The 25,903-nt window shown below is 40.7% G+C and overlaps 1 protein-coding gene and 1 long non-coding RNA gene across 2 annotated transcripts in view; one reads left to right on the plus strand and one right to left on the minus strand.

The window, feature by feature from the left end:
- Positions 1-6,553: 6,553 nt before the first annotated feature.
- LOC113105491 (uncharacterized) lies at positions 6,554-7,521 on the plus strand. The gene is made up of 3 exons (XR_003292367.1): positions 6,554-6,667; positions 6,821-6,885; positions 7,398-7,521. It is a non-coding gene; the product is annotated as an uncharacterized LOC113105491 (long non-coding RNA).
- A 1,393-nt stretch (positions 7,522-8,914) lies between these two features.
- LOC113105427 (basement membrane-specific heparan sulfate proteoglycan core protein-like) overlaps positions 8,915-25,903 on the minus strand; it is a 31,660-nt gene continuing 14,671 nt past the window's right edge. The window contains exons 5-7 of the mRNA XM_026266487.1: positions 24,938-25,195; positions 24,478-24,747; positions 8,915-9,757 (exon numbers count right to left, since the gene is read on the minus strand). Coding sequence (XP_026122272.1) covers positions 9,375-9,757; positions 24,478-24,747; positions 24,938-25,195 — 911 coding nt within the window. The 3' untranslated portion in view covers positions 8,915-9,374. The remainder of the gene's footprint in view (positions 9,758-24,477; positions 24,748-24,937; positions 25,196-25,903) is intronic.

The following is a 25,903-nucleotide window of genomic DNA, read 5'->3' on the forward strand; positions in this document are numbered from 1 at the left end:
TTGCATACAGCTCTCTTACATTCTTAACATTGACTTTCGAACATTGTATTACTAAGACACCGAGTCAATTTATTTTGTTATGCGTTAGTGACCAATTTGGACCGTAAGATGTACAATATGTCTACACCAGTCTTGGGGAGGGTAGAAGTTCATCAGCTCAGATGGTGTTGTGAGACGTAGAGAAAATGATCAGATTCGAGATATTAATTTAGGCTCTTCACAGAATGGAGGAAAAGTCAATGCTGGTGCTTCCATCTTTACAACTGCCCCAATATGTGATGATTCTCGTTTGCAGATAACAGAGCTACTTGAAGAGCTTGGTAGCCAAATTGGCGATAGTATTTTGGACCGGCTCTTAGCTGATCGTAGTGCTTCTGCTCTGGGGCATCGGACTGCCCCCGAACCAGTTAAAAGCGATCCAGCTAGCACTACACTTGACTTTTCCAGGTTGAATCTGATTGTACGTTCTGACAATAGAAGCCCTCCTATTTCCGTGGTGATGGTACGGATAAACATACTGTTCATGAGTGGATAGAATTAATGGAGGTTACTTACAGAAGTGTGATCGCCCGAAAGCAGAGCATTCCATTGAGATTTTGAACCACCTTTGTGGGTAGAGCTAAAAACATTGTAAAAGTGGGGCTAAAAAGTAATCACTCACCTGACATGGATGTTACCCCTGAAACCATTACAAAATGCTCTTACGCTATTTCAGTGAGACCCCAGAATTTCCTTCCCACTGCAGACTTCTATTCTACAATGCCATATGACAAAGAAAGCCCTGTTGACTATTGGGTCCGTCTCAATAATGCGGCCGAAATCGCTGATAATCACCTACAGAAAGAGGGTAGTCGAATGAAGAACATTTCACAGGAAATTGCAATGATGTTCATTAGAAACTGCCCTAATGTTGAACTTTCTAGTATGTTCAGGTACACCTATCACGAAGTGGTCATCAGCAGAGGTGCAAGAAGCATGACGAGCATCAAAGGGAGCTGAGAACCAAGAATCCACATCCTACTCTTTCCCTGGCAACTCGCTTCAGGTAAGCAACTGCCGCCGTCAGGCACACAGAGCCTCTACAGGGGACAAACACTGCAGTTAACTCAGCAGCGTGCATCCCTGGTACCCATGCCACAAAGCCTGAGATCGCCACAGCGCCTCCACACACAGCCTTGACTGACACTGTACATTAGAGCGAGTGCTCAGCATGCTGGAAAGAGCTGCTCGAACGCACTAATGCGCAGTCCTGCTTCTGATAGACCGCAAATACCTTCTTGGTCTCGTCCATCCAAATGTCATGTTTGTGGAGAGAACCCATTCCACACGGTCACACTGCATGTCTGAGAAAAGATGTCTAAACTGCTTGGTCACCTGCGGAGGATTGCCCTAAGAAAAAGTGCTGAGTATGGGAGTCGCTCCAGATTCAGGAAACTGACACGCCTGCACTTGGGAGGGGATAGTGTGGGTGAAGAAGTTCAGACCCTCCAAGATGATGCATCAAACATATATGAGTCTACTTGTAAAACAGTTACTAGTGATAATATGGTCCTGTTTCAGAATGTGACGCAGCTGGCACGGGCAGACAGCCTTTTCTACACCGACGTTCTAGTCAATGACAGCATTCCCCTGAGAGCATTGTTAGACAGTGGCTCTATGGCTTGCACCATCAGTGAAGTGCAGAAGCTCGCTTATTGGATGCAGGTATGTCTCTGGATCAGTGTGAGATGCAGGCCAATATTATGCTGATTGGATGTGGTGGTGTTCAGGTTACGCCGAAATGTATATATCAGCTGAAGATGAGAGTGTACGAGTATGAAGTCAGTGTACCCACGCTGGTTGTTACAGGACAGCGGGAAGATTTTGATACTGGGCACCAACGTCCTTAAATTCATCTTGAGCCAGTTTAAGCAGAGACCCACATACTGGCGTGTCGTAAATAGGCCTGAATCAACGAAAAGATGCTGAGGTTGAGCAGTTCCTTAATGTACTTTCTGGTCTTAATAGATGGAGAGGTGATGAGATGCCTGACATCATTGGCACGGCCAAACTGGTTCAAGCTGTCACATTGCTGCCAAGGCAGGAGCACCTGGTGTGGGCCAAGCTCCCTCCTACAACACCTATTTCAGAGGTAGTGCGGTGTTGATTGAGCCGACTAAGTCACCAACCCATAAGAAGGATGTCATCATGGGACGTGTGGTGGTTTCTATGACTGCTGACAGGTGGGTGCCAGTTAGGATGCTTAACCCAACCGACAAGTCAATCACTTTGAGGAAGAATTCTAAAATAGTCAACGTCTCTCCATGTGTGGCGTTAGAAGATTTGGAAATGGATGGGGAGCAACCCTTTGATACTGTTACAGCCCAGAGTCAAACTGTGCATGACGGATCACACAACCCAGACTTCCAGCATGTCTTAGAGAAAATGGGATTGAGTGATTTGGACATAGATTCTTGCGAAGCGTCACTTCAATGGAAATTTCAGCTATTGCGCTTGGTCCAGAAGTATGAACACGTATTCTCAAAACACAAGCTAGACTGCGGGAGAGCTAAAGACTTTGTGCATCGCATCCACCTGTCTGACCACAGGCCTTTCCGTTTGCCCTATCGGCGTGTGCCGCCAGGGCACTATCAGAAGTTACGGCAAGTACTGTCAGAGATGGAAGAGCGTGATCTCATTCGTAAATCCAGCAGCGAGTGGGCTCCCCTTGGTTCTCGTGTGGAAGAAGAGTGGAGACCTACGTATCTGCGTTGATTACCGTTGGTTAAATTCACGCACTATTAAGGATGCACACCCTCTTCCTCATCAAGCCGACTGCCTCGCTGCTTTGGGAGGGAATGCATTGTTCAGCGCAATGGACCTTACGTCCGGCTTCTACAACATCTCCATGTGTGAGGAAGACAAGAAGCTTACAGCCTTTACCACACCTCTAGGGCTCTATGAGTTCAATCGTCTTCCACAGGCTATGCAACAGCCCAGCGAGTTTCATGCGGCTTATGATGAGTATATTTGGTGACCAAAACTTCCTTACTCTGCTTTGTTATTTGGATGATCTTCTGGTTGTAGCTCCCACTGAAGAAAAGGCCTTGGAAAGGTTGGAGATGGTCTTCGGGAGATTGAGTGCTCACGGGTTGAAGTTGGCACCGAAGAAATGCTACTTCCTTAGAAGGAGCGTCAGGTTCCTTGGCCATGTTGTGAATGAGAATGGAGTCGCCGACTGATCCTGACAAAGTTGCTGCCATTACGGCTGTCACTGAAAAGGATCTCATGATGGATGATGGGGTCTCGCCTTCCCAAAAAAAGATCAAGTCCTTTTTGGGTATGGTCCTGTATTACCAACGCTTCATCCCCAACTGTTCCAGCATCGCCAAACCGCTCTTCACACTAACTGCTGCAACCAAAGGGAAAAAGGGATTTTTCAAGGGGTCGTGCTGTCTTTAGAAAACTCAGCCCGTCAGATTGGACTAGAGAATGTGCCTTATCCTTTGAACAGCTTAAGTCGGCTCTTGTGGACTCTGTAGTGTTAGCAAACCCCGATTTCGCCCGGCCATTTATCCTCTCTACAGATGCCTCCTTGGATGGTATAGGGGCAGTATTGTCACAAGTCCTTGAAGGTGAGTCCAAGGCACGACCTATTGCCTTTGCAAGTAAGGCTCTTACACGAGCTCAGTCCAACTACCCTGCACACCGTCTTGAATTTCTGGCATTAAAATGGTCCATCTGCGATAAATTTAGCCATTGGCTAAAGGGGAATACTTTCACAGTCTGGACGGACAACAATCCGTTGACCTACATTTTAACAAAGCCGAAATTAGACGCATGTGAACAGAGGTGGGTAGCTTAAGTTGGCCCCGTACACCTTTGACATCCAGTACATACCGGGTACAAAGAATGTGGTTGCCGATGCTCTGAGCCGTCAGCCGTTTGTTCCCAGTCTTGTGAGCCATAGATTAGTGACAGAACCCCTACAGCCTTTTGCTTGAACAGTCTGAACAAATAAGGAAAGGCACAGTGCAGGATTCCTTTAGGCTCAGCGCAAATAGCCAAAGTATTGGACATTCGTCAGAACAATGTTCCTTGTCTTCTGATCAGGTCTCTGCTATCTTCGAAGCTCATGCAAAGTGGGATGTGGGAGCAGAGGGGAGAGTCCTTTCTTGGCTTGCTCAAGAAAAAAAACAAATTATGCCTGCTGGTCAGAACCCCTTACCAGTCTTCTCACTAGAGGAGCTTCGGGAGAAGCAAGAAGGTGACCATGTGCTCTCAAGAGTTCTCTTCTATGTATGCAGAGGTAAGAGACCGTCTCGGAGAGAAAGAGCTAAGGAACCTTTCAAGGCCTTGAAACTGTTGAAGCAATGGGACAGGTTGAAGCTGTTGGATGGCATCCTATACCGTGTCTGCAAGGATCCAGTGACTAAGTTTACACGTTACCAGTTCATAGTCCCTGATTCACTGGTCAGTGAAGTCTTGCGCGGCATCCACGATGAGGCAGGCCATCAAGGTCAAGGAAGGACGTTGTCTTTGGCTAGACAGAGGTTTTCTTGGGTTGGAATGGAGAGTGACACCCGTGATTATGTGAGACGCTGTCAACGTTGTGTGGTCAGCAAAACCCCTGAACCTGAGGGAAGGGCCCCTTTAGAGAGCATCCGAACTGTCCATCCACTAGAATTAGTCTGCATAGACTTCTGGTCTGCTGAGGATTCTTCTGGCAAGAGTGTTGATGTACTTGTGGTAACAGACCACTTCACGAAAATGGCTAATGCGTTTCCGTGCAGGAACCAGTCAGCATCCCAAGTCGCTCGTCAATTATGGGACAAGTTCTTCTGTGTTTATGGATTTCCACTAAGAATCCACTCGGACCAAGGAGCTAACTTTGAAAGCCGGTTGATCAAGGAACTGTTGCAGATTGCTGGCGTACAGAAGTCCCGAACCACGGCATAACACCCGATGGGTAACGGCCAAGTCGAGAGGTTCAATCGCACCTTGGGCAATATGATCAGGGCATTGCCTCCGAGAGTCAAACAGGACTGGCCACAAATGCTGCAAACCCTGACGTTCGCTTACAACTGTACTGCCCATGAGTCAACTGGCTTTGCCCCATTTTTCCTCATGTATGGTCGAATTCCTAGGCTGCCCGTTGACTTGATGTTCCAGTCTGTAGATCGGGATAACATCGTCACAGACTATGACCAATACGTAAAAAAAATGAAGGATGATCTGAGGGAAGCTATGTTACTTGCTCAGGCCAACAACATTGCGAGTCAACAACGGCAATCTGAGCACTACAACAAAGACGTCAAAGGCCGAGATATAGAGGAAGGAGACTATGTGTTGCTTGCCAATAAAGGAGAGCGTGGACGGCGCAAGCTGGCCGACAAATGGGACTCAACTGTGCATGTTGTGGTTTCTGTGGATACAAGGTGTCATACTTACCGTGTAAGGAACACCAGGACCAATCAGGAGAAGGTGGTTCATAGGAACTTGCTTTTACGTGCAAATTTCTTACCTGTTGACGTGAGGAAGGATTGTGTTGAACCAGCTTCCGAAGACTCCGGGTCGGACTTTGAGACCGATGACTCTATGAACGACAAAGCTATAAATGAATTAGAGGATGTTGGAAACGAGATTGATGAAGCAGTTCATTCTCCAGCTTGTCTGTCGACCCCATCAAATGCAGAGGAAACCAGAGGTCTAAGTTTCGGACCAGTATCGGAGCATGTCCTTGATGGAACGGACGTTGAAAGTGAGACTCAGGAAAAAGTTCAGAGTTCAGAATCTGACACTTCCAATGGAGCAGTTCATCCTCCAGCTTGTCAATTGAGCCCTTCAATGGGAGAGGAGACCAGAGATTCAGATTTCAGATCAGGATCGGAGCATGTCCTTGATGGAATAGATGATGAAATTGTGAGTTGGGAAAAAGTTCAGAGTCCCGCATCTGACCCTCATGATATGAATGTTGAGGAAGTTGAACGTGACATGGAAAAGTCAAAACCAACTGACGGAGTTCCTGGAGAAGTAGTTCAGCCTTCGTCTGATATGACTCACACGGTCAGAACTAGGGCTGGCAGATTGATTAAACCAGTTGATAGACTGATTCAAATTATGACCCAGAAGACCTTGTTACGTAGCCCTACGCTTAGCCTTCTATGGTCAAAAACTTCTTAAGTGGCATTTGAGTTCTCCAGTCTGAATAATTCATTTGGGGTAAAATATTAGTGGTGATCATTTGAGTATCTTTGGAGTAGTGTTTATGGCACTTCTTTTTGCGGGTGGGCATTTGAGAGTCTGGCCAACTTTCTTTTGTCACTCTCCCAGTGAGTTGGGTAACAGGGTTGTTGCGTGCAGATACTGTGGTTTTTAGAGTGTGATCACATCCCCAATTTCGATTAGTCACTAGTATTAGATTAGTTTTGTGAAGTTCAGGGGGGTGAATGTAGCAAGTTGGGAAGAGAAAAGTATTGATTGTGTCTTGGGTTTGTATGATGAACTTCCCAAAACTATTTTTCTTTGTTTTTGGGAACTATCGGTTGGGGTGTTAGTTGTGTGGAATATTTATCAGTGTTGCGCGCTATGCATTTGGAGTGCGTGAGTTACGTCATCCTCAGTTTGCGGATAGACGCTGGCGAGGAAAGACGCACTTATTTTCTCTCGCTCTTCCTACTTAATGTTGGTATGTAAGTAGAGTTCATTCAATTAAAGTTCGTTGATCATTGAGTACAATGTTATATTGAATCGATTGTACACATGCATATTGTGTATTTTGAATTTTGTGTGAGCTTTATCGGACGCACGTGGAGTGAACTAACTGTTGATTTGTGCACAGTGTGTGATGTGGGAAGAGGTTGGCGCAACGAAAAATATTGATCAAATTGTCCCATATGTTTCCAGGTATGTTCAGTTCTTCAATTTAACCAGCATAACGTGATCTAATTTTTGTAAATTGGGTTTATAATGAATATGTGGATTGTGCTTTTGAGCAGATATTGTATATTTATTTATCAGATTCTATAATACATTATATTATGTTACAGCCATCTACTACACTGGTTTTGCAGTTCTATAGAGTATAATGTGGATGTGTCTGATGTTTTGAAGGAAAAACAACAACATTATTCTTATGTGTTACTATTGATATGTTTGCAGAATATATACACATCCAGCCATTTCATCACTTTATTTTTCCTTTAACGAAAGAAATGTATTATTTGCACAATAATGTATCTGCTACATAATGTTAAATATGTATACAAGTGAGTTACGTCATCCTCAGTTTGCGGATAGACGCTGGCGAGGAAAGACGCACTTATTTTCTCTCGCTCTTCCTACTTAATGTTGTGTGTGATGTGGGAAGAGGTTGGCGCAACGAAAAATATTGATCAAATTGTCCCATATGTTTCCAGGGCGGGTCAATAAATTCAGCTGTTCTCAAGCCATCCTGTTGTCTACTGTGTGAAATTCGTTATGTGCAGAAAGGGATCTGCTACACAAGCAGTAATGTAACTGATTAAAACAACATTACAGAAGCTTCAATTATTTTAAAGAAAATAAAGTCAAATTAAATAAGCAGTTAATTCAATGAAAAACATTCCACAGTGTCAGTGTTCCCAGTTAAGATGTTTTAAAAAGACTATTTCAGAATACTACATAAACATCACAGACTAATACACAGCTGTTAATGACGGATTTTTTTACTCTATACTGATATTTTTTCTGCACCTCTTCTGTGTGTTGCTTCTTGCTTTGTGCCTCTTATAATTTTCTTTTTTTCATTCGTTTTTAGAAATGATCATTTAAGGAGCGCTTTTTAGCGCCTCCCGTTTTTTTCACTTCAGTTTGGGTGACGTTTTTTTCACTTCAGTTTGGGTGACTTGGGTCTGATTATAATTTCTCAAAGTCATCTGAAGCAATTCCATAGCTTAATGTTATGGACAGAAGACTATTTACATCATTAAATTAAAGTTTACGGAAACCTTGTTTTCCCTCCTCTGCGCCTGTCAATCATTCTCCATTCAGTATTCAAATAGCGCGCACCTCGTCCATTTACAGCAGGATGCATGGTAAAACTCTCCAATATTATATACTCACATTATAATGCTTGATCTGTAGATAAAAATGCTGTGGATTTGCATAAAATGACTTTATTTTGTGTATTTGTATTTTATGTTTGTTGCTGTTTTTAAAAGACTTGCTTGTGCCTGTTAGATCACACACGTTTTAAAAGCCATAAACTTATGAAAAAAATCACTTTGTGAGCTCAGTTTTGAAGCGTTTCATATTATCATGGTTTTGCGCACTGAAATATTATTAAAAGCTTATTATATTTTTAGCCTGCACAATACATTTAAAATAAGCATAATTTAATTGTATATTATTTCTGTGTAGTGTAGTGTAAGCATTATAAATATATACACTTCTGAATTCTTGACATTCATATATAAATATTAAATTGTTTAATGTATGATTACCTGATTGAATTTTATAAGAGTAAAAATAGTAATTTGTTTTTATTATCATGTTTAGATTGTTAATTACGGTGTAGATTTTTTCAAGAATTACTTTTTGCATTTATTTGCATTACATTTAAATAAAATATGTTGCCATTTTTAATGTGCCCCTCTGGTTAAACACTGGCCCCTCCTTGGCCCCCCTAGTAAAATTTGTCTAGAGCCGCCACTGCTTCAGAGGAAAAAAATAAATAAATGACTGTGACCCCCATGTCAGCTAGGCCACAAGACCTGCGCACAAAAATATGTAAAACATTCTACAAGTGTGCAAATCTCATTGCAAGAATTCACATGCTGATTTGCAGATTTACAACATTTGTCCGTGACTTCATTTTTGTTGAAGGTGTGTGAATGTGTTTTGCACCATATTCAATGCAGCAAAAGAAGCACAACATGTGAGCGTACGAGTTTCTTTATTTGTGATTCATAGAATATGATTTGTGCACCTGCAGTGAAGAATTCAAGAAGGTTTAACTATTATGTTGTTTGTAGGAGAGGAAAAAAATCTACAATTTTGAAACTTTTGATTTTTAAATTTACTGAAACACGTGTTTGGCTATTCTCTACAAATACTCCACTGTCACAGACATAGCTGATTTGCTCCAAAAATACCTTCATACAGTTTTCCTCTGTAACTATTTATAAAGTCAGTAAGTGTAAGTGTTTTAAATCTGTGTTCAGATTGAGGTGTTTGGTTCAGAACAACACACATCTGTACGAGCCTCACTGTGTCTGTAGCTTATAGTGTGTGAACTGTGAACAGAATACAGTTTCTCCATAGACTGACTCCATTTGGTAAAATATGTAATGTGTAATTATCAACCACAACCACAGAGACCTTTTTCCAAAGTTGGATCAAAATTTCTGTTTGAATTAAATTTGCAATGTAACCATTTTTGTTGATAAGCTGAAATGTTGGACATAGTGTTTTTTCATGTAGTGAAGTGAGTTTATGCGGACAGTGAAATTAAACTCACCCGTCACTGAGAGAGAAACAGAGTTTGATTGAGATGAGACTGATCTTATCTGTCCTCTACACCAGTACTGACCCTCATCAGATGTAATTACTCCTCTGATAGTGAGAGTGTCTCTGCTTACAGTGTAACGATCAGACGTCTGTAACATTACACTGTCTGTGTCTTTATACCACTCATATCTCCAGTTACTGTGAGACGCAATCACACACTTCAGAGTGACTGTCTCTCCGGTGAATACAGGACTTTCTGGAGTCACAGTCAGTGTAGATCTGGGGGAATCTGTGAAGAAAACAAAATGTGTCTCAAAACACACGACAAAAAAACGTGAGTTTGCAGTGCAGAGTGACAATCATATGACAAAATGTCATAAAGATGTTATAATACAAATCCATATGAATCTAGCAGTTTAATCCAAGTCTTGAGAAGAGATAGAATCACTTTATATGATAAACAGATTGTAATTTAGGCTTTTATTCACATCTTCACATGCTCTTTGGATTTTCTAAGTTTTAGTTTCCTGGACTTTAAATGGAGGAACAGAAACTTCTCAGGTTTTTATTATTTTACTAACCAAAGTCTTCTGGGTTTGGAAGCACACGAGGCCAAGTAATTGATCTGTTTTTAATAATAACTGCATTCAGCTCTAAAACAATCCCTGATCACTGATCACAGCATCTGTCCTGTAAAGAAACATCTGACACAGTTAAAAGTGAACTGATTCAGTGTCACGCTGTCAGTCTCTGTTTTCCTGGGTGTTCCCTAGTGAGCTCACTTCTCCTTAGGCACTTCACCATAGGCACTTTAATTCCTCTAGTCTGGTTCTGTCTTCACAGTAATTGCACTCCAATTAAATCGCACCAGTGCTGACAATCCTTTGTCATTAGTCTCCCTATGTATAGCTGTCTTTCTTTGTCATCTGTATGGAGTCCTTACCCTATGTGTCTAATGCTCTCGTCTCCCGAGACTTCCCCTTACCTTCTCGTCCCTCCGAGTTCCCGTTTCATCCGGTTCCCTCTTTTGTTTTGTTTTGTTTTGTTTGTCTCACAAGACTGTTTATTTTGTATTTACCCTTCGGTTTATTAAACACATCCCTTGCAATTGGATCCTACCCTCTCCTTGTGTTTTTCCTAAACCCAACCGTCACATTCAGTCCTCTTATAAAAACAGACGGATGTGACTCATATACACTTTAAAAATTACTGGGTTAAAAACAACCCCATTTGGGTTGTTATTTACCTAAGGGCTGCGTAACTATAGGACAGAACCCATAATTTAATTTAACCCATTAGGTTGTTTATTAAACCCAGCATAAGGGGTTGGTTTAACCCAGATGAAGTTTATGATTATTTACTATTTTACTAGCTTATTTTTTACTTCATACATTAAATAATGTTTACAGATTAACTTCAATCCTCTACACTTTTCTAAAATAATCCACACAACCACTGGTTTGCATGTTAACTTCCTTTTATTTTCCTTTAATTATCATTTACAGCATTGTTTATATCGTTTTCAATAGGCTATACGTATTGCCCATATTTAAACTCATTTAACAAACAATAAAACTAAAAATTAAAAGTTAAACAGAAGTAATTTACATGTTATTAACCAGTCTCTAATATTCTGTTTTCACTGTAACTGTGCTGTGTCGTGCTGGTTCCCGAGTCCGAGCTGGAGTTGTGTTCGGCAGGGAACTGCTCACGGCTGAGACCGCCCTCCTGCGTTTCACTAATATCCTAAGTATACTGCGACTGCCTTTATAACCTGCCCAAAAACAAACAGTAAACAGCTCTGAGGAAATATTTGTATTCTGTATCTTTATGAATAAAATTGTTTATTTTCTGCAAAGCATCAGGCTTTTCCAACACTTGGAAAGACCGGTGTGTATGTGTTTGAGGTGCGCGTGTTCTGGCTTAGTCTGTGCAAGCGACGGAAAGCGCCGGAAGTGATCCTCTCACATGTACGTGTAACACCACACCAGCAGAGGGAGCCCTCTCCCGAGTACTGACTGTGTTCTGCTCCCTCTGCTTCACCTGTCATTTCCTGTTTTGTGGAAATTTAAGTGTGGCCTTAGCCAAAAGTACTATGCGAAGTATTGCAAACCTCTCTGCCTTCCCGAGCGTTATTCCCATTGCCATAGTTTGCCTTCTTGTGTATGATCTTTGCCTGGTTACCCTGTTTCTGCCTTTAGGATTGCCCACTGTCTTGTTGTTTGGATTGGACTGCCTATCTGTGTACGTACCCTCTCTGGATTTCATGCGGGCCAGATGCGGGCGAATTCTGGGCCGAAACTGCTTACTGAGTGTCTGGGTAGCTTTGACTCTGACGATAAGTCAAGTCAAGTCAAGTCACCTTTATTTATATAGTGCTTTAAACAAAATAAATTGGGTCAAAGCAACTGGACAACAGTGTGTCAATAATGCAAAATGATAGTTAAAGACAGTTCATCATTGAATTCAGTGATGTCATCTCTGTTCAGTTTAAATAGTGTCTGTGCATTTATTTGCAATCAAGTCAACGATATCGCTGTAGATGAAGTGACCCCAACTAAGCAAGCCAGAGGTGACAGCAGCAAGGAACCGAAACTCCATCTGTGACAGAATGGAGATACCAGGCTCAGTTGGGGGGCCAGTTCTCCTCTGACCAGACGAAACCAGTAGTTCAATTCCAGGCAGCAGCAAAGTCAGATTGTGCAGAAGAATCATCTGTTTCCCGTGGTCTTGTCCTGGTGGTCCTCTGAGACAAGGTCTTTACAGGGGATCTGTATCTGGGGCTCTAGTTGTCCTGGTCTCTGCTGTCTTTCAGGGTGTTAGAGGTCCTTTCTAGGTGCTAATCCACCATCTGGTCTGGATACGTACTGGATTCCGGGTGACTGCAGTGACCCTCTGATCTGGATACAGACTGGATCTGGTGGCTACGGTGACCTCGGAATAAGAGAGAAATAGACAAATATTAGCATAGATGCCATTCTTCTAATGATGTAGCAAGTACATAGGGTGTTATGGGAAGTGTTTCCGGTTCTAGTTTACCTAATTAATGCAGCCTAAAAATACTTTAACGGATTTGGATATTAAAAGCATATTAGTATGTTATGTGTAAGCCAGGTTAAAGAGATGGGTCTTTAATCTAGATTTAAACTGCAAAAGTGTGTCTGCCTCCCGAACAATGTTAGATAAGCTATTCCAGAGTTTAGGCGCCAAATAGGAAAAGGATCTGCAGTTGATTTTGATATTCTAGGTATTATCTTAAGTTGCCTGAGTTTTGAGAACGTAGCAGACGTAGAGGATTATAATGTAAAAGGAGCTCATTCAAATATTGAGGTGCTAAACCATTCAGGGCTTTATAAGTAATAAGCAATATTTTTAAATCTATACAATGTTTAATAGGGAGCAAGTGCAGTGTTGACAGGTCCGGGCTAATATGGTCATACTTCCTGGTTCTAGTAAGAACTCTTTCTGCTGCATTTTGGACTAGCTGTAGTTTGTTTACTAAGCTTGCAGAACAACCACCCAATAAAGCATTACAATAATCTAACATTGAGGTCATAAATGCATGGATTAGCATTTCTGCATTTGACATTGAGAGCATAGGCTGTAATTTAGATATATTTTTAGGTGGAAAAATGCAGTTTTACATATGCTAGAAACATGGATTTCTAAGGAAAAGTTGCGATCAAAAAGCGCACCTAGGTTCCTAACTGATGACGAAGAATTGACAGAGCAGTCATGAAGTCTCAGACAGAGTTTTTATGTCCAATAAATAAAACCTCTTTTTTTACAGAATTTAGCAGTAAGAAATTACTCGTCATCCAGTTTTTTATATCGACTATGCATTCCATTAGTTTTTCAAATTGGTGTGTTTCACCAAGCCGCGAAGAAATTTAGAGCTGAGTATCATCAGCATAACAGTGAAAGCTAACACCATGTTTCCTGATGATATCTCCCAAGGGTAACATATAAAGCTTGGAGAGTAGCGGCCCTAGTACTGAGCCTTGAGGTACTCCATAGTGCACTTGTGATCGATATGATACATCTTCATTCACTGCTATGAACTGATTGCGGTCATATAAGTACGATTTAAACCATGCTAATCCACTTCCATTAATGCCAAAAAAGTGTTCAAGTCTATGCAAAAGAATGTTGTGGTCAATTGTGTCAAATGCAGCACTGAGATCCAATAAAACTAATAGAGATACACCCACTATCAGATGATAAAAGCAGATCAATTGTAACTCTAAGGAGAGCAGTCTCAGTACTATGATACGGTCTAAATCCTGACTGGAAATCCTCACATACTGTATACCATTTTTCTCTAAGAAGGAATATAATTGTGAGGATACTACCCTTTCTAGTATCTTGGACAGAAAAGGGAGATTCAAGATTGGTCTATAATTAACTAGTTCTTTGGGGTCAAGTTGTGTTTTTTTGATGAGAGGCTTAATAACAGCCAGTTTGAAGGTTTTGGGTACATATCCTAATGACAATGAGGAATTAATAATAGTCAGAAGAGGATCTATGACTTCTGGAAGCACTTCTTTTAGGAGCTTAGATGGTATAGGGTCTAACATACATGTTATTGGTTTAGATGATTTAACAATTTTATACAATTCTTCCTCTCCTATAGTAGAGAATGAGTGGAACTGTTCCTTGGGGGGTCTATAGTGCACTCTCTGAGAAGAAAAGAGAAGAAAAGTAATCGGATCTAGCATGTTTTAATGCTTTTCTGTAGGATAGGTTACTTTCACGCCAAGCAATACGAAATACCTCTAGTTTTGTTTTCCTCCAGAGTTCAGAATGTCTATAAATGCTGATAAGAAGTGTGCCTTCCTCATGTCATTGCTAACGGGCAAAGCGATCGAGTGGGCCGCAGCAGTTTGGGAAACTGACCGTTTGTTTCAAACATCCTATCCATATTTTGTAAAACAACTCAGAGATGTGTTTGAATACCCGACAGGGGGTAACGATGTATCCACTTGTTTCATGCAACTAACTCAAGGCCGCAAATCGCCCGCTGAACATGCTATCGAGTTTATGACAATTGCTGCTCAGAGTGGTTGGAACGACGTGTCACTCAAGACCATGTTGCAGCCTAAATATGGAGCTACAGAAAGAGCTCGCTTGTAAGGGTGAGGATCATTCTTTTTCTGATTATGTTACACTGGCCATCAAGATTGATAATCTCATCCATACTCACCGCCCTCAAAGCAAGTCCACGAGCTTCATGCATATCCCTCAAGTTACACAGATGTCTGAATCGAGCCATGTCAATGATCATGTCAGTCCCGAGCCCATGCAACTGGGAGTTACACGGCTGTCATCTGAAGAGAGATCTAGACGGGTCATCCAGAATTTGTTTCTACTGCGGTAATGCAGGCCACCGCAATGCAATGTGTCCACTTAAGGCACAGAGGGACTTCGCTGACAACACAAGTGTTGATCACATCTCTATTTCCAATGTAAAATCTCTCACTACCAACATCAAGATGACTACTGAAAATGACTCATTTGAATTCACAGCGCTGATTGACTCTGGCTCAGCATTAAACCTCATTCATCAAGGCCTCGTTACAACATTCAACATCCCCGTACTACCATGTGACCCCCCTATCAAGGTGAACACTGTGAACAACAATTGGCATAACTCAACAAACCCAACCCATGAAGATGCAAGTAAGCCTATTTCACCAAGAAACCATCACGTTATATGTCATTGACTCTCCATGCCATGAAATCATCCTTGGATATCCTTGGTTATCTGTTCACGATCCAGCCATCTCCTGGCAGAGTGTTGAGATCAAAGATTGGTCCCAATTCTGTTTTTCCAAGTGTCTGAATAACATCCTTTCTAAGCCTTGTCTCACTACCAGCATCGAAATTCCAGAGTGCAAGCCGTTACCATACCATCCCATTATCAAGACTTTCAAGAGGTCTTCAGCAAAATCAAAGCCACTCAACTGCCACCTCATCATCCTTGGGATTGCGCCATTGATCTCTTAACAAACGCCTTGCCACGCAAAAGTTAAATCTATCGACTTTCACGTCCTGAAAGTGAAGCTATGAAAGCATACATCAAGGAAGCTCTCAGCTCTGGGTTCATCCGTTCATCCACTTCCCCAGCTGCAGCGGGATTCTTCTTCGTGGAAAAGAAGGATGGAGGATTACAACCATGCATCGACTATCGAGGTTGGAACAATGTCACTATCAAAGTTTCGTTATCCAATCCCACTAGTCCCTACAGCACTTGAACAACTCAGAGAAGCCTAGATTTACACTAAATTAGACTTGAAAAGAGCCTATAACCTCATTAGAATCAAGGAGGATGATGAATGGAAGACTGCATTCCTGACCACTAGGGGGCACCATGAATACCAGGTGATGCCGTATGGGCTGGCCAATGCACCTGCGGTATTTCAATCCTTCATTAATGAGATTTTCAGAGATGTCTTGAACAAATTTGTGGTGGCTTATATTGATGATATCCTGATCTATTCTAAGTCTGAAGAGGAGCACAAGGGTCATGTCATAACAATACTTACCAGGCTGTTAGAGAATCAACTCTATGTCAAGGCAGATAAATGTGAATTTCATGTGCAACGAACATCTTTCCTAGGCTACAAGGTCAGCCATCAGGGTGTGGAAATGGACAAATCCAAGATCACGGCAGTCACCGAATGGCCACAACCCACCACCGTTAAGGAGCTTCGACGCTTTCTGGGATTTGCCTATTTCTACCAACGATTCATAAGGAACTATAGCATCACAGCAGCACCTCTGACATCATTATTAAAAGGTAAACAGTGTTAATTTTGACAGCAAATTCGGATTTAGTCTTAGTCTTAGTCTTTTGAATAACACACCATTTAGTTTTAGTCACATTTTAGTCATCTGAAATGTTTTAGTCTTAGTCTAGTTTTAGTCGACTAAATATCATAAGAGTTTTAGTCTTAGTCTAGTCTTAAGTCTTTTAGTCTTAGTCTAGTTTTTTTTAGTAGAACAAAGGCAACTTAGTTGACTTGACTAAATGTTTCCATCAGTCTGTTATGGAATGGTATTTATAAAAAAATACATTAGGCCTGCTCTCAATGAAAAATATACATGCTCTCTGAAAAAGATATGCATTCGTCTTGAATGATATGCAATGCATATGACATTCTGTCAAGATGAAGTACAGTATTATTGAAATAGACAACCACCTATATTATATTTGTATTGTATGTTCATTCTATTTCTTTATTTGTGCTATTTACACAAAGTTTAAATTTTTTAAAGTTTGTTTTTGTTCATTTAAAATAGCACTGCATAGTCTTCACTGTAAAATAAAATACACAATCAAACCAAAATGTATTCAGACACCTTCAACGTTTCTTACAATATCACAGTTTATTTGCAGTAGTTTAGAAATTGGTAATAAAATATGACAATAACTCAGGGTTAAACTGTGTCAGAACAACAAATTCATCTTGATAATGTCGGATGCAATGCTTAATTTGGTTCAGTCTGTGGTGTGAAAAGGTTGCATTAGCAATTAAAGAAAGAAACACTAGAGCAAAACATGCTCAGGTCCCTAATAATATTTTTTTTTTTGTATTTTTTAGTCACTAGTAAAACAATATAATCTATTCTATCTGATTTTTGGATTGACTTTGGATAAATTCTTGTTAAAACTACAAAGTAATTCAATCAAGAGCAGTGAGTGATGTACTTTCATTTTCATACATTAAAGACACTGACAGCAGAGCTAGTAAATTAGGCGCGGTCACTTTAAGAGACAAATGCATCCATTATAAAGATATGCATCCGATTTCTTTCCAACTCTTTACTTTCACTGAAGACATAACTACAGACTTTTTGAACACACTTTCCAAGACGGGTATTTCGACATATTTAGTATGTATTTGTTGTCGGTACAAAAGCAAGAAGACTTTGAGACGCGTCTCTGCTTGCTCCCTGAACACCAGAACACCGTGCTGCTGAATTGAGCTCTTTCACTTTTCGCTCTTTTTCTTATGTTTATTTAAAATGCGATTTGTATTTGTTCGTTCAGGTGCAGGAGGATGCAAACGTCCTGAGGGAGAGCTCGGTTCAGTGTTGCGCGAGTAACCAGCTGCTCAGTTCAACTTTCCCGCATCGCGGGGCTGAAGCCAACTTGATGTGTTGAATGGTCGGAGCATGTTATAAAACGTATTCTTAAAATACACATTTCTGTTTTAATAAATGCTCATATTAAAACATAGCATTACACATAAGTAGGTACAAAAATAATCAGTGATACATTTACGACCCCATAAAAATTTGGGTCGCAATGGCATTTCAAAAGGTCGCAGTGTAGTTCCCTGTGTAAACAACTAAACTGTTATGAAAACGTCCTCGAAACTGTGGGAATTTCTGCAAACTCATTCTTTTCTGTGTAACTGCTGCTTTGTTTAGCTGTTGCGCTTGCATTTGCCACGGCTTTTTAAAATGGCTCGGCTGCTTCTGCATAGATCAACCTACCCTCAAAGATTCGCTCTGATTGGATCTCTTCTCTATTCGTCCCTCCCATATATTTTCGTCTCATTTTTATTCGTTGACTAAAGTGTCAGTTGTATTTCGTCACGTTTTTCGTCATCATATCTGAATTTTTATTTAGTTTTTATTTAGTTTTCGTCCGTGAAAAAGGTTAGTTGACGAATATTTTTCGTCATAGTCTTCGTCAACGAAATTAACACTGAAGGTAAACCATCAAAGTTGAAATGGACTGACCAAGCTATACAATCATTCTCTAACCCCAAGCACAGCTTTACCACTGCACCCATCTTGAAACACCCTGACCCCTACTGGAGTGGAGGCACTGGTTTGAGGGTTCCACTCACCCCTTCCAGGTAATCACTGATCATAAGAACCTTGAATACATAAAAAGTGCTAAGAGACTAAATCCTCGCAGGCTCACTGGTCCTTGTTTTTTTTCCAGGTTCCAATTCACAGTGACCTATCGCCCTGGCAGTAAAAATAGCAAGGCAGATGCTTTTTCCAGGAGACATGACCACCCACTGACAAATCACCAACCTGAATCTATCCTGCTACCATCCATCATCATCGCACCAGTCACTTGGACTTGGATTTAATGGATGAGATTCAAAGGGAACAAAACAACGAACCCGCACATCAAGGTTGTCCCATTAATAAACACTATGTCCCTTTCAGGTTTCGACTACCTGCCATACAGTGGGTCCATACGTCACTGTGTCCTGGGAATCCAGGTATCTCTCGCACACTGCACAAAATTCCTTCTGATGGCCAGCTATGGTTAAATATATAGCAAATTCCGTCAAGTCATGTCCTTTGTGGGCATAGTCAAAAACCCCCAAGGAACTTTCATCTGGTCTGTTACAACCATTACCAATACCTCAGAGACCTTGGTCACACCTATCGATAGACTTTGTCACCGATCTACCCCCATCTGATGGATTTACCACAATCCTAGTAATCATTGACCACTTCTCCAAGGCTTGTAGACTCATACCTCTGAAAGGTCTTCCCATAGCTATGGATACTGCTCAAGCCATGTTCCACAATGTCTTCAGGATGTACGGTATCCCCGAAGACATCGGCTCAGAATGAGGAACCCAGTTCACGTCCCAGGTATGGAGAGCATTCTGTAAACAATTGATGATTAATGTCAGTTTAACTTCAGGGTACCACCAACAATCAAATGGACAATTGGAGAGGCTGAATCAGGAGATTGGCAGATACCTCAGGTCATACTGTGGACGTGAGCAGCATCAGTGGTCAGAGTTCCTTCCATGGGCAGAATACCCGCAAAACTCATTGAGGCATTCATCCACTGGCCTTACACCATTCCAATGCGTGCTAGGATACCAACCTCCCATGTTCCTGTGGTCAGGAAAAACGTCCCTAGTACCTGCAGTCGATGACTGGATTCACCGTAGCGAGAGGGTGTGGGACAGTGCTCATGTACATCTGCAAAGAGCTGTCAGGAATCAAGAGATTCAAGCGAATCGATGATGTCGTCCGCATCCTCCCTACCAACTGGGACAAAGGGTCTGGCTCTCCACACAGGACCTCAAGTTACGGCTGCCCAGTAAGAAGCTCAGCCTACGGTACTTAGGCCCATTCAAAATCTTGAGACAGATTAATGCGGTCATTTATGAACTTGAGCTTCCTGTTAATTACCATATCTCTCCCTCCTTCCATGTTTCCCTCCTGAAACTGTTCCACCCGGATGCTGACCCCAAAGTCAGGAACCAGGAGCTTCCTCCACTGCTGGACATTGATGGAACCCCAGCATATGCAGTAAAGGAGTTGTTGGATTCCAGACAGAGAGGGGTCAGCTCAATTTCTACTCCAACTCTATTGACTGCGTGCCATTGGGTCCCCCTGGCATTTGACATCGCCTCCAGTTTATGCATGGCAAACTAAACACAATGTGCAAAACACTGCGGCTCAACAGCGGAGAAAACTCAGGATCTTCAGTCAGGCATGTGTGTGATGCGATACTGTCAATGTCCTCGTCGTCATCTTGTAGTTGTAGCATTGCTATGTTCCATTTGCGACAACATATGCTCTCCACTTCTGTTGGCATCTCACAACATTTGCTACTAAAACACCAATAATTTTGAAGAGATCTCTGTCTCTCTGAGGCTTGAAGATGTGCTGCTGCAGCGGATGCTTCCTCCATCGCTCTGAGTACTTGATCTGTATATTCTGGTTCAAATAAATATGGTTGTGAAAAAAAATTCAACGTTGTCTGTTGATATATCGAAATGGTCTCCCATTGTGATTTCCTGTACGTTTAAATATGTTTAGATATTCACAGTAAAAGGTAACACTTCTGAAATCTGTGTAAACAATGAGTGATGTACACGTGCGAGAGATTACTTCCATTGCTTTCCGGCGATTGCGCAGACTAAGCCAGAACACGCACATACGTCACACACCAAGAAGCACGCGCGCCCTCAGATCACTTGGATGTGGTTGTGTACAAGAGGTAAAAACAATATAAATACTGTTCTTTTTCTAACACAAACCGCTCAATTCGTGTCTTAGGTCATCAATGTGTACTTACATTGGGGAACTGTTTAATTTGAACTTCTCTGTGCATGCTCTTTGAAGTGGTGACCATAGACCTACATTGTATGAGTCACAGACAAGAACGGTTTGACCTAAAAATATCAAAATGGAAACTACTGTGGAAACAAAGACAGCTACATCTTGGATGCCCTTGAGGTAAGCTAAAACATACCAAAATTTAATTTGAAAGTGAACTATCCCTTCATAGGTAATTCATACCACGTGCCTGTATGTTGCTCTGCATAAAATTGAACGAGATTCAGCAGAGTACCGTATTTTCCGGACTATAAGTCGCTATTTTTTAATAGTTTGGCTGGTCCTGCAACTTATAGTCAGGTGCGACTTATTTATCAAAATTAATTTGACATGAACCAAGAGAAATGAACTAAGAGACATGAACCAAGAGAAAACATTAACGTATACAGCCGCCAGAGGGCGCTGAGAGACGGTAATGTTTTCTCTTGGTTCTAAATACATGCGGCTTATAGTCCAGTGTGACTTATATATGTTTTTTTTTTCCTCGTCATGACGTATTTTTGGAGTGATGCGACTTTTTCTCAGGTGCAACTTATAGTCCGAAAAATACGGTAATGATTTTATAGATTAAATAAAATGTATAAACACCTGTATTCTACCGGTAATTGCATCAATTTGATGGCGCTAAGAACTGCTCTCTCCAGAAGAGAAGCAAATCCCTGTGATAAATAACTCTGACCCAGGATCTGAGGAATACAAAAACTACCCAAACATTGGGTTGTTACATTTGACCCGGGAGCTGGGTAACACAAAAACCCAATCCAGCAATCCAGCATTTGGGGGTGGGGGTGTCTGCGGCTTGGGTGACGGGAAGGGGGGCTTATGATATTAGACTTCGTAGCCTATAATAAAAGATAACTAAACACATTTTTATTCAAAAATCAACCATCTGTCATCACTCTTTAGTCTGCCACAAGAAACAACAACTAAATCATGAACTCAAAAAAAAAATGACTGTTGTAACAGTGCTTAAATCAGACCTTTCTGTAACGCTAACGCTAATGAGCTCAAACATACTTTTTTACATACTCTCAATCACTCCTGTACACGTGCATTTCTGTCCTCCTCGCAGCTGCAGCAACTTGCACTCTCTTCATCAATCCTTAGAACAAAAAGGGGACAAAAAGGTTGTATTGTCTTTTTGCATATAGATTAATTAGATAAATGAATATCTAAATTCGTGCCTACTGTATTTTTTTAGAACTTAGAAAAAAGATGCTGCAGCCAATGAGCAGCAGGCTGGACGACTCAACCTCTGCAGACAGTTTTTAATGTTTATCAGACAATAACCACTCAAGATTTTGCTATAGTATCATTTTCTGGACAATTTAGGCCAGATTCAGGATTCGGGACAACAGTTTAGATTTCAGGACTGTCCCGAATTTTCGGGACGTCTGGTCACCCTACCTGAAAGAGCTACTGCATTACTTAATTTGCTTGTAAAAAGAATTTAATTATTTCCTTAAGAAATTAACTCCCCAAGCCAAAACTCAGGAGCTCACAAAAAACAGATACCATTCTGCCATGCAATAAAACAATAAAACTGATCTGGAAAAGAGATCTTGAAGGAGTGCAAACAACACCTATTTACGACCTCCTTCCTCCCTTTTCTCTCCCCTCCTTGCCTCTGACTCTCACTCTTCTCCTCCAAAAGCAAGAATATCCATATGCATGTTATATCTTGTGAAAATGTTGTTTTTTCCACTTCATGTTTAGTATCATTTTAAAGGTCTCTGTGCGATTGGTAAAATGGTGTCAATTTCACAGTAGTCATTTATATTATGAGAAAGTTTAAGAAGTTTTGTAAAATTGTGTTCTGCTGAGAAGAGGTGTATTCCCCTTTAGGGGTCTTTGAGAATGTTTAACTCCAACCAGATTTGACCCTTATGTGACCACGGGAACCTATTGAACCGAAATGACCATTATGTTTTTACAACTGATTTGAAGATTTCTTTGTTGTCTGGTTTGAGTATTTAAGGGGATTGACAAAACAGTACGGGGCGATTCTGTAGTCAGATCAGCCCATAGTGTGGAGTATATCTCATATGCGCCATACTATGTATCTTTCTGAAGTCAGGTATATTATTATTTACTCAAAAATGTAATTGTGTTGAACACACTGTGCCCATAGAGCACATTGTACAGTTGTTTGTGTTACTACCTGTGCACATTGTCGAGTTAAGTTTATTCTCTAAAACACCTGAGTGCTTTTCTATACATTTTAGAACATGTGTCTTAAATTAGAATAACTGTTACATGTGTGACTATGTTAAATGTGTTTGTCTCCTGCGTGGATCACATGGTTGTTGCCCATATGAGTACAGTGTCTGTGCAGGAGCAAAGTTGCCACGCGGTTACAATGTGATTCGCAATTGCAAATATCCTTTCTAAATTGGCTTCTGATTCTTTCATTATGTAATTGACATGATACAATTATACCTGACTAATAATAAATTGTTATATTTGATTTATCCTAAACTCGTCTGAAATCATTATGACTAATAAACTGTGAGGAGGCTTTTGTTACCGCAAAGTTACGGCCAGGATAGGTCAAACTGAAGGCTCAAGAATGATTGGAGCAGTAGGCACATCATCGGAGACCTTCTGATCACTGCTGTTAGCAAATTGTATGAGAAAAGACTAAATAAACTACACTTTTGTCATAAGCAAGCAGTAGGCGGCAGGCAAAACATGTATTAGCCTACCTACATCTTCTGACTAGCATCGGAATGGCGAGTTAGTGATCGTAAGATCCACGTGAAGCTAGCGTGAGACTTAAAAGAGACATTAGGTCCCCAGTGAACGGATAATTGAATTGAGTCCGGAATAATCAAATATCAAAATTGATACATAATCAACCTTTGTGATCAGTATTTAAATAGAAACATTGTCTAAATTTAATGATCACATGAAATTGGAGTCAGATTGAGCATGGAGCTAGACTAGGATTTAAACTAAATCCTAATTCAGAAGCGCAAGTAAAAGACCGAATACGCATTAAACAGTCGACCAGGGCACTGGATTCTGTTATGTGGGCTGGCAGGAGGACACTTGCGTCTGACCTGCAGTGATATCATTCCGGCACGGTGGGGTGTCAGCCAGCGAGTCATCTGATTCTGACCTTGTTGTTTTAGTATTTAGAGTCTGAAGCCAGGAGAACATATTAAGTGTTGTTCACTGTATTTGTATTTTTACCTAGTCCAGTGTGCGCATTTCACACACCCTTTCCGGCCATGTTGAGTTGTTACTGACAGCGGCAAAAGTGACGCATGCGCTTTTCACTTGTAAAACTCAAGGGTGTATGGGTAATGTAGTCTCTGCTCTCGGTGGGACGAATTAGGAAGCTTGCATTGTGAAGGGTGCTCTGAAAAGCGGCAGCACAGGCAAAAGATTAAAACCTCTATTAAAACAGATGTCCAAATGAGTGTACCGGTACGCTAAAAGCACGTTCTGGGCGTACGGAGAGGTGGCGGTACACTCAAGAGCTATATTTGGAAGTGGCATACTGAGTACTGGTGCGTACCAGCCCACTTAAAGCACTATATATATATATATATATATATATATATATATATATATATATATATATATATATATATTCATTATGTATTTTTAATTAACACTTTTATTCAGCAAGGATGCATTCGGTAGATAAAAGTGATAGTAAAGGTTTCTAATGTTAGAAAAGCTTTATATTTTTAATAAAAGCTGCTATTCTCTGTCATTATCACTGCACAGCTGATTGATCCAATATCTGTTACAAACTCTTAACTAGATCATAATAACATAATCTGACTGTTAGCATGAGGGGAGTCAAACTAAGATCAGATTTAGCTGGTTATGGACTCAATCTGTTTGTTTTGAGATGATGTAATGAGAAATGAACAGCCTCACCTGATACTGTCAGTGTAACTCCGTCACTCATCTGTGTGTGTGTTGGTGCTTGTGTCTGAGTTCCTCTACAGCTGTACACACCACTATGAGACGGATCCACAGATGGGATTTTATAGTTCTGGTCTCGTCCTGCACCTGCATTTTGTTTGTAGTCTTTATACCAGCTGTACTGCCAGACTCCTGTCTGCTGTATGTCACATGTGAGAGTGACCGTCTCTCCTCTGAACACACGTCTATCAGGATCAACACCAACTACAGGTTTGGGTCTCACTGTGAAACGAGCAAAAAACACACTTCACACATCTGAAAATATATCAGATGATCTGTGATACCACAATTATTATTATTTTATTTGACATGTAGTTTGACAACACATTGTTAATATATGACAGTAATTATGTTTTATAACACCTCAAGTTGTCTTCCATTAAAAAAGTATAGAAAGTAAGCGAGCACTGACCTGTTACTGTAATCTTAACTGTATTACTGAACTCGCTGTAGTAGTTTCCTCGTCTTGCTCTGCACCTGTATTCTCCTTCATCAGAGAATCTTACAAACTTGATTGTTTTAGTTGCATCAGCCGTGGATTCAGGGTTTGAGTCTTTTGTCCAGTGAATTGTCCATCCAGTTAACTGTCCCACATCACAGCTCAGAGTAACTGTGTCTCCAGTGAACACTGAACTCTGGGGTTTTACAGTCAGAGTCGGCTTCGGTTTATCTGTGAGTGTACAGTAATGCAGTCTTGAGTTCACTTTATTGGTCAGTCTATTTATGTATTACCATAAAATAAAATCAAAACCTAACCTATTTAAGTTTAAGTTCTAAAACTAATATTCACACTAATATTTAGTTCACCAAATTATATTTCTTAATATAAAATTTAACTAAACACTGCTCAAATACTGTATCTGGAACTGAATTGAGAAAGCTGTACCAGAAAGTAAAAAAAAAAAAAAAGAAGAAAATTAATTGTGATGTTACAAGCATGTTGACAGGCTTTATTCCACACAGCACAACTATAACCACAAAAGTCAACAGAAACTCTGTTCAATCCCAACATCACAGATCATTAAGCAGGAACAGATCTTTTCAGCATAATCAAAACAAGCAATGCATAAAAATACATAAACAGCAAAACATTTTAAGATTTATTCTGTTCACACAACTATTTTCTTTTAAGTGCAATGAACTTTCATTAATAGTTGAGTAAAATTAATTTAATTTGGTAAATTTAGCTGCATTACTGGAAAAAAAAAATCTACATTTTCTGGATTTTCCTTTTTTTTCTCTTACAGTATCATAAACTTAATTTACAGTGTGTTGTGTAGAAATGCCTTGGGCCAGTTGTTCAGAGAGCTGTCATCATCAGAGAGACATTCATTGTTGAGATGAAGCTTTTAAACAGAGTACACTGCATCACTGTGCT

This window comes from Carassius auratus, chromosome 7 (genome assembly GCF_003368295.1).
Source record: "Carassius auratus strain Wakin chromosome 7, ASM336829v1, whole genome shotgun sequence".
Taxonomy (NCBI): domain Eukaryota; kingdom Metazoa; phylum Chordata; class Actinopteri; order Cypriniformes; family Cyprinidae; genus Carassius; species Carassius auratus.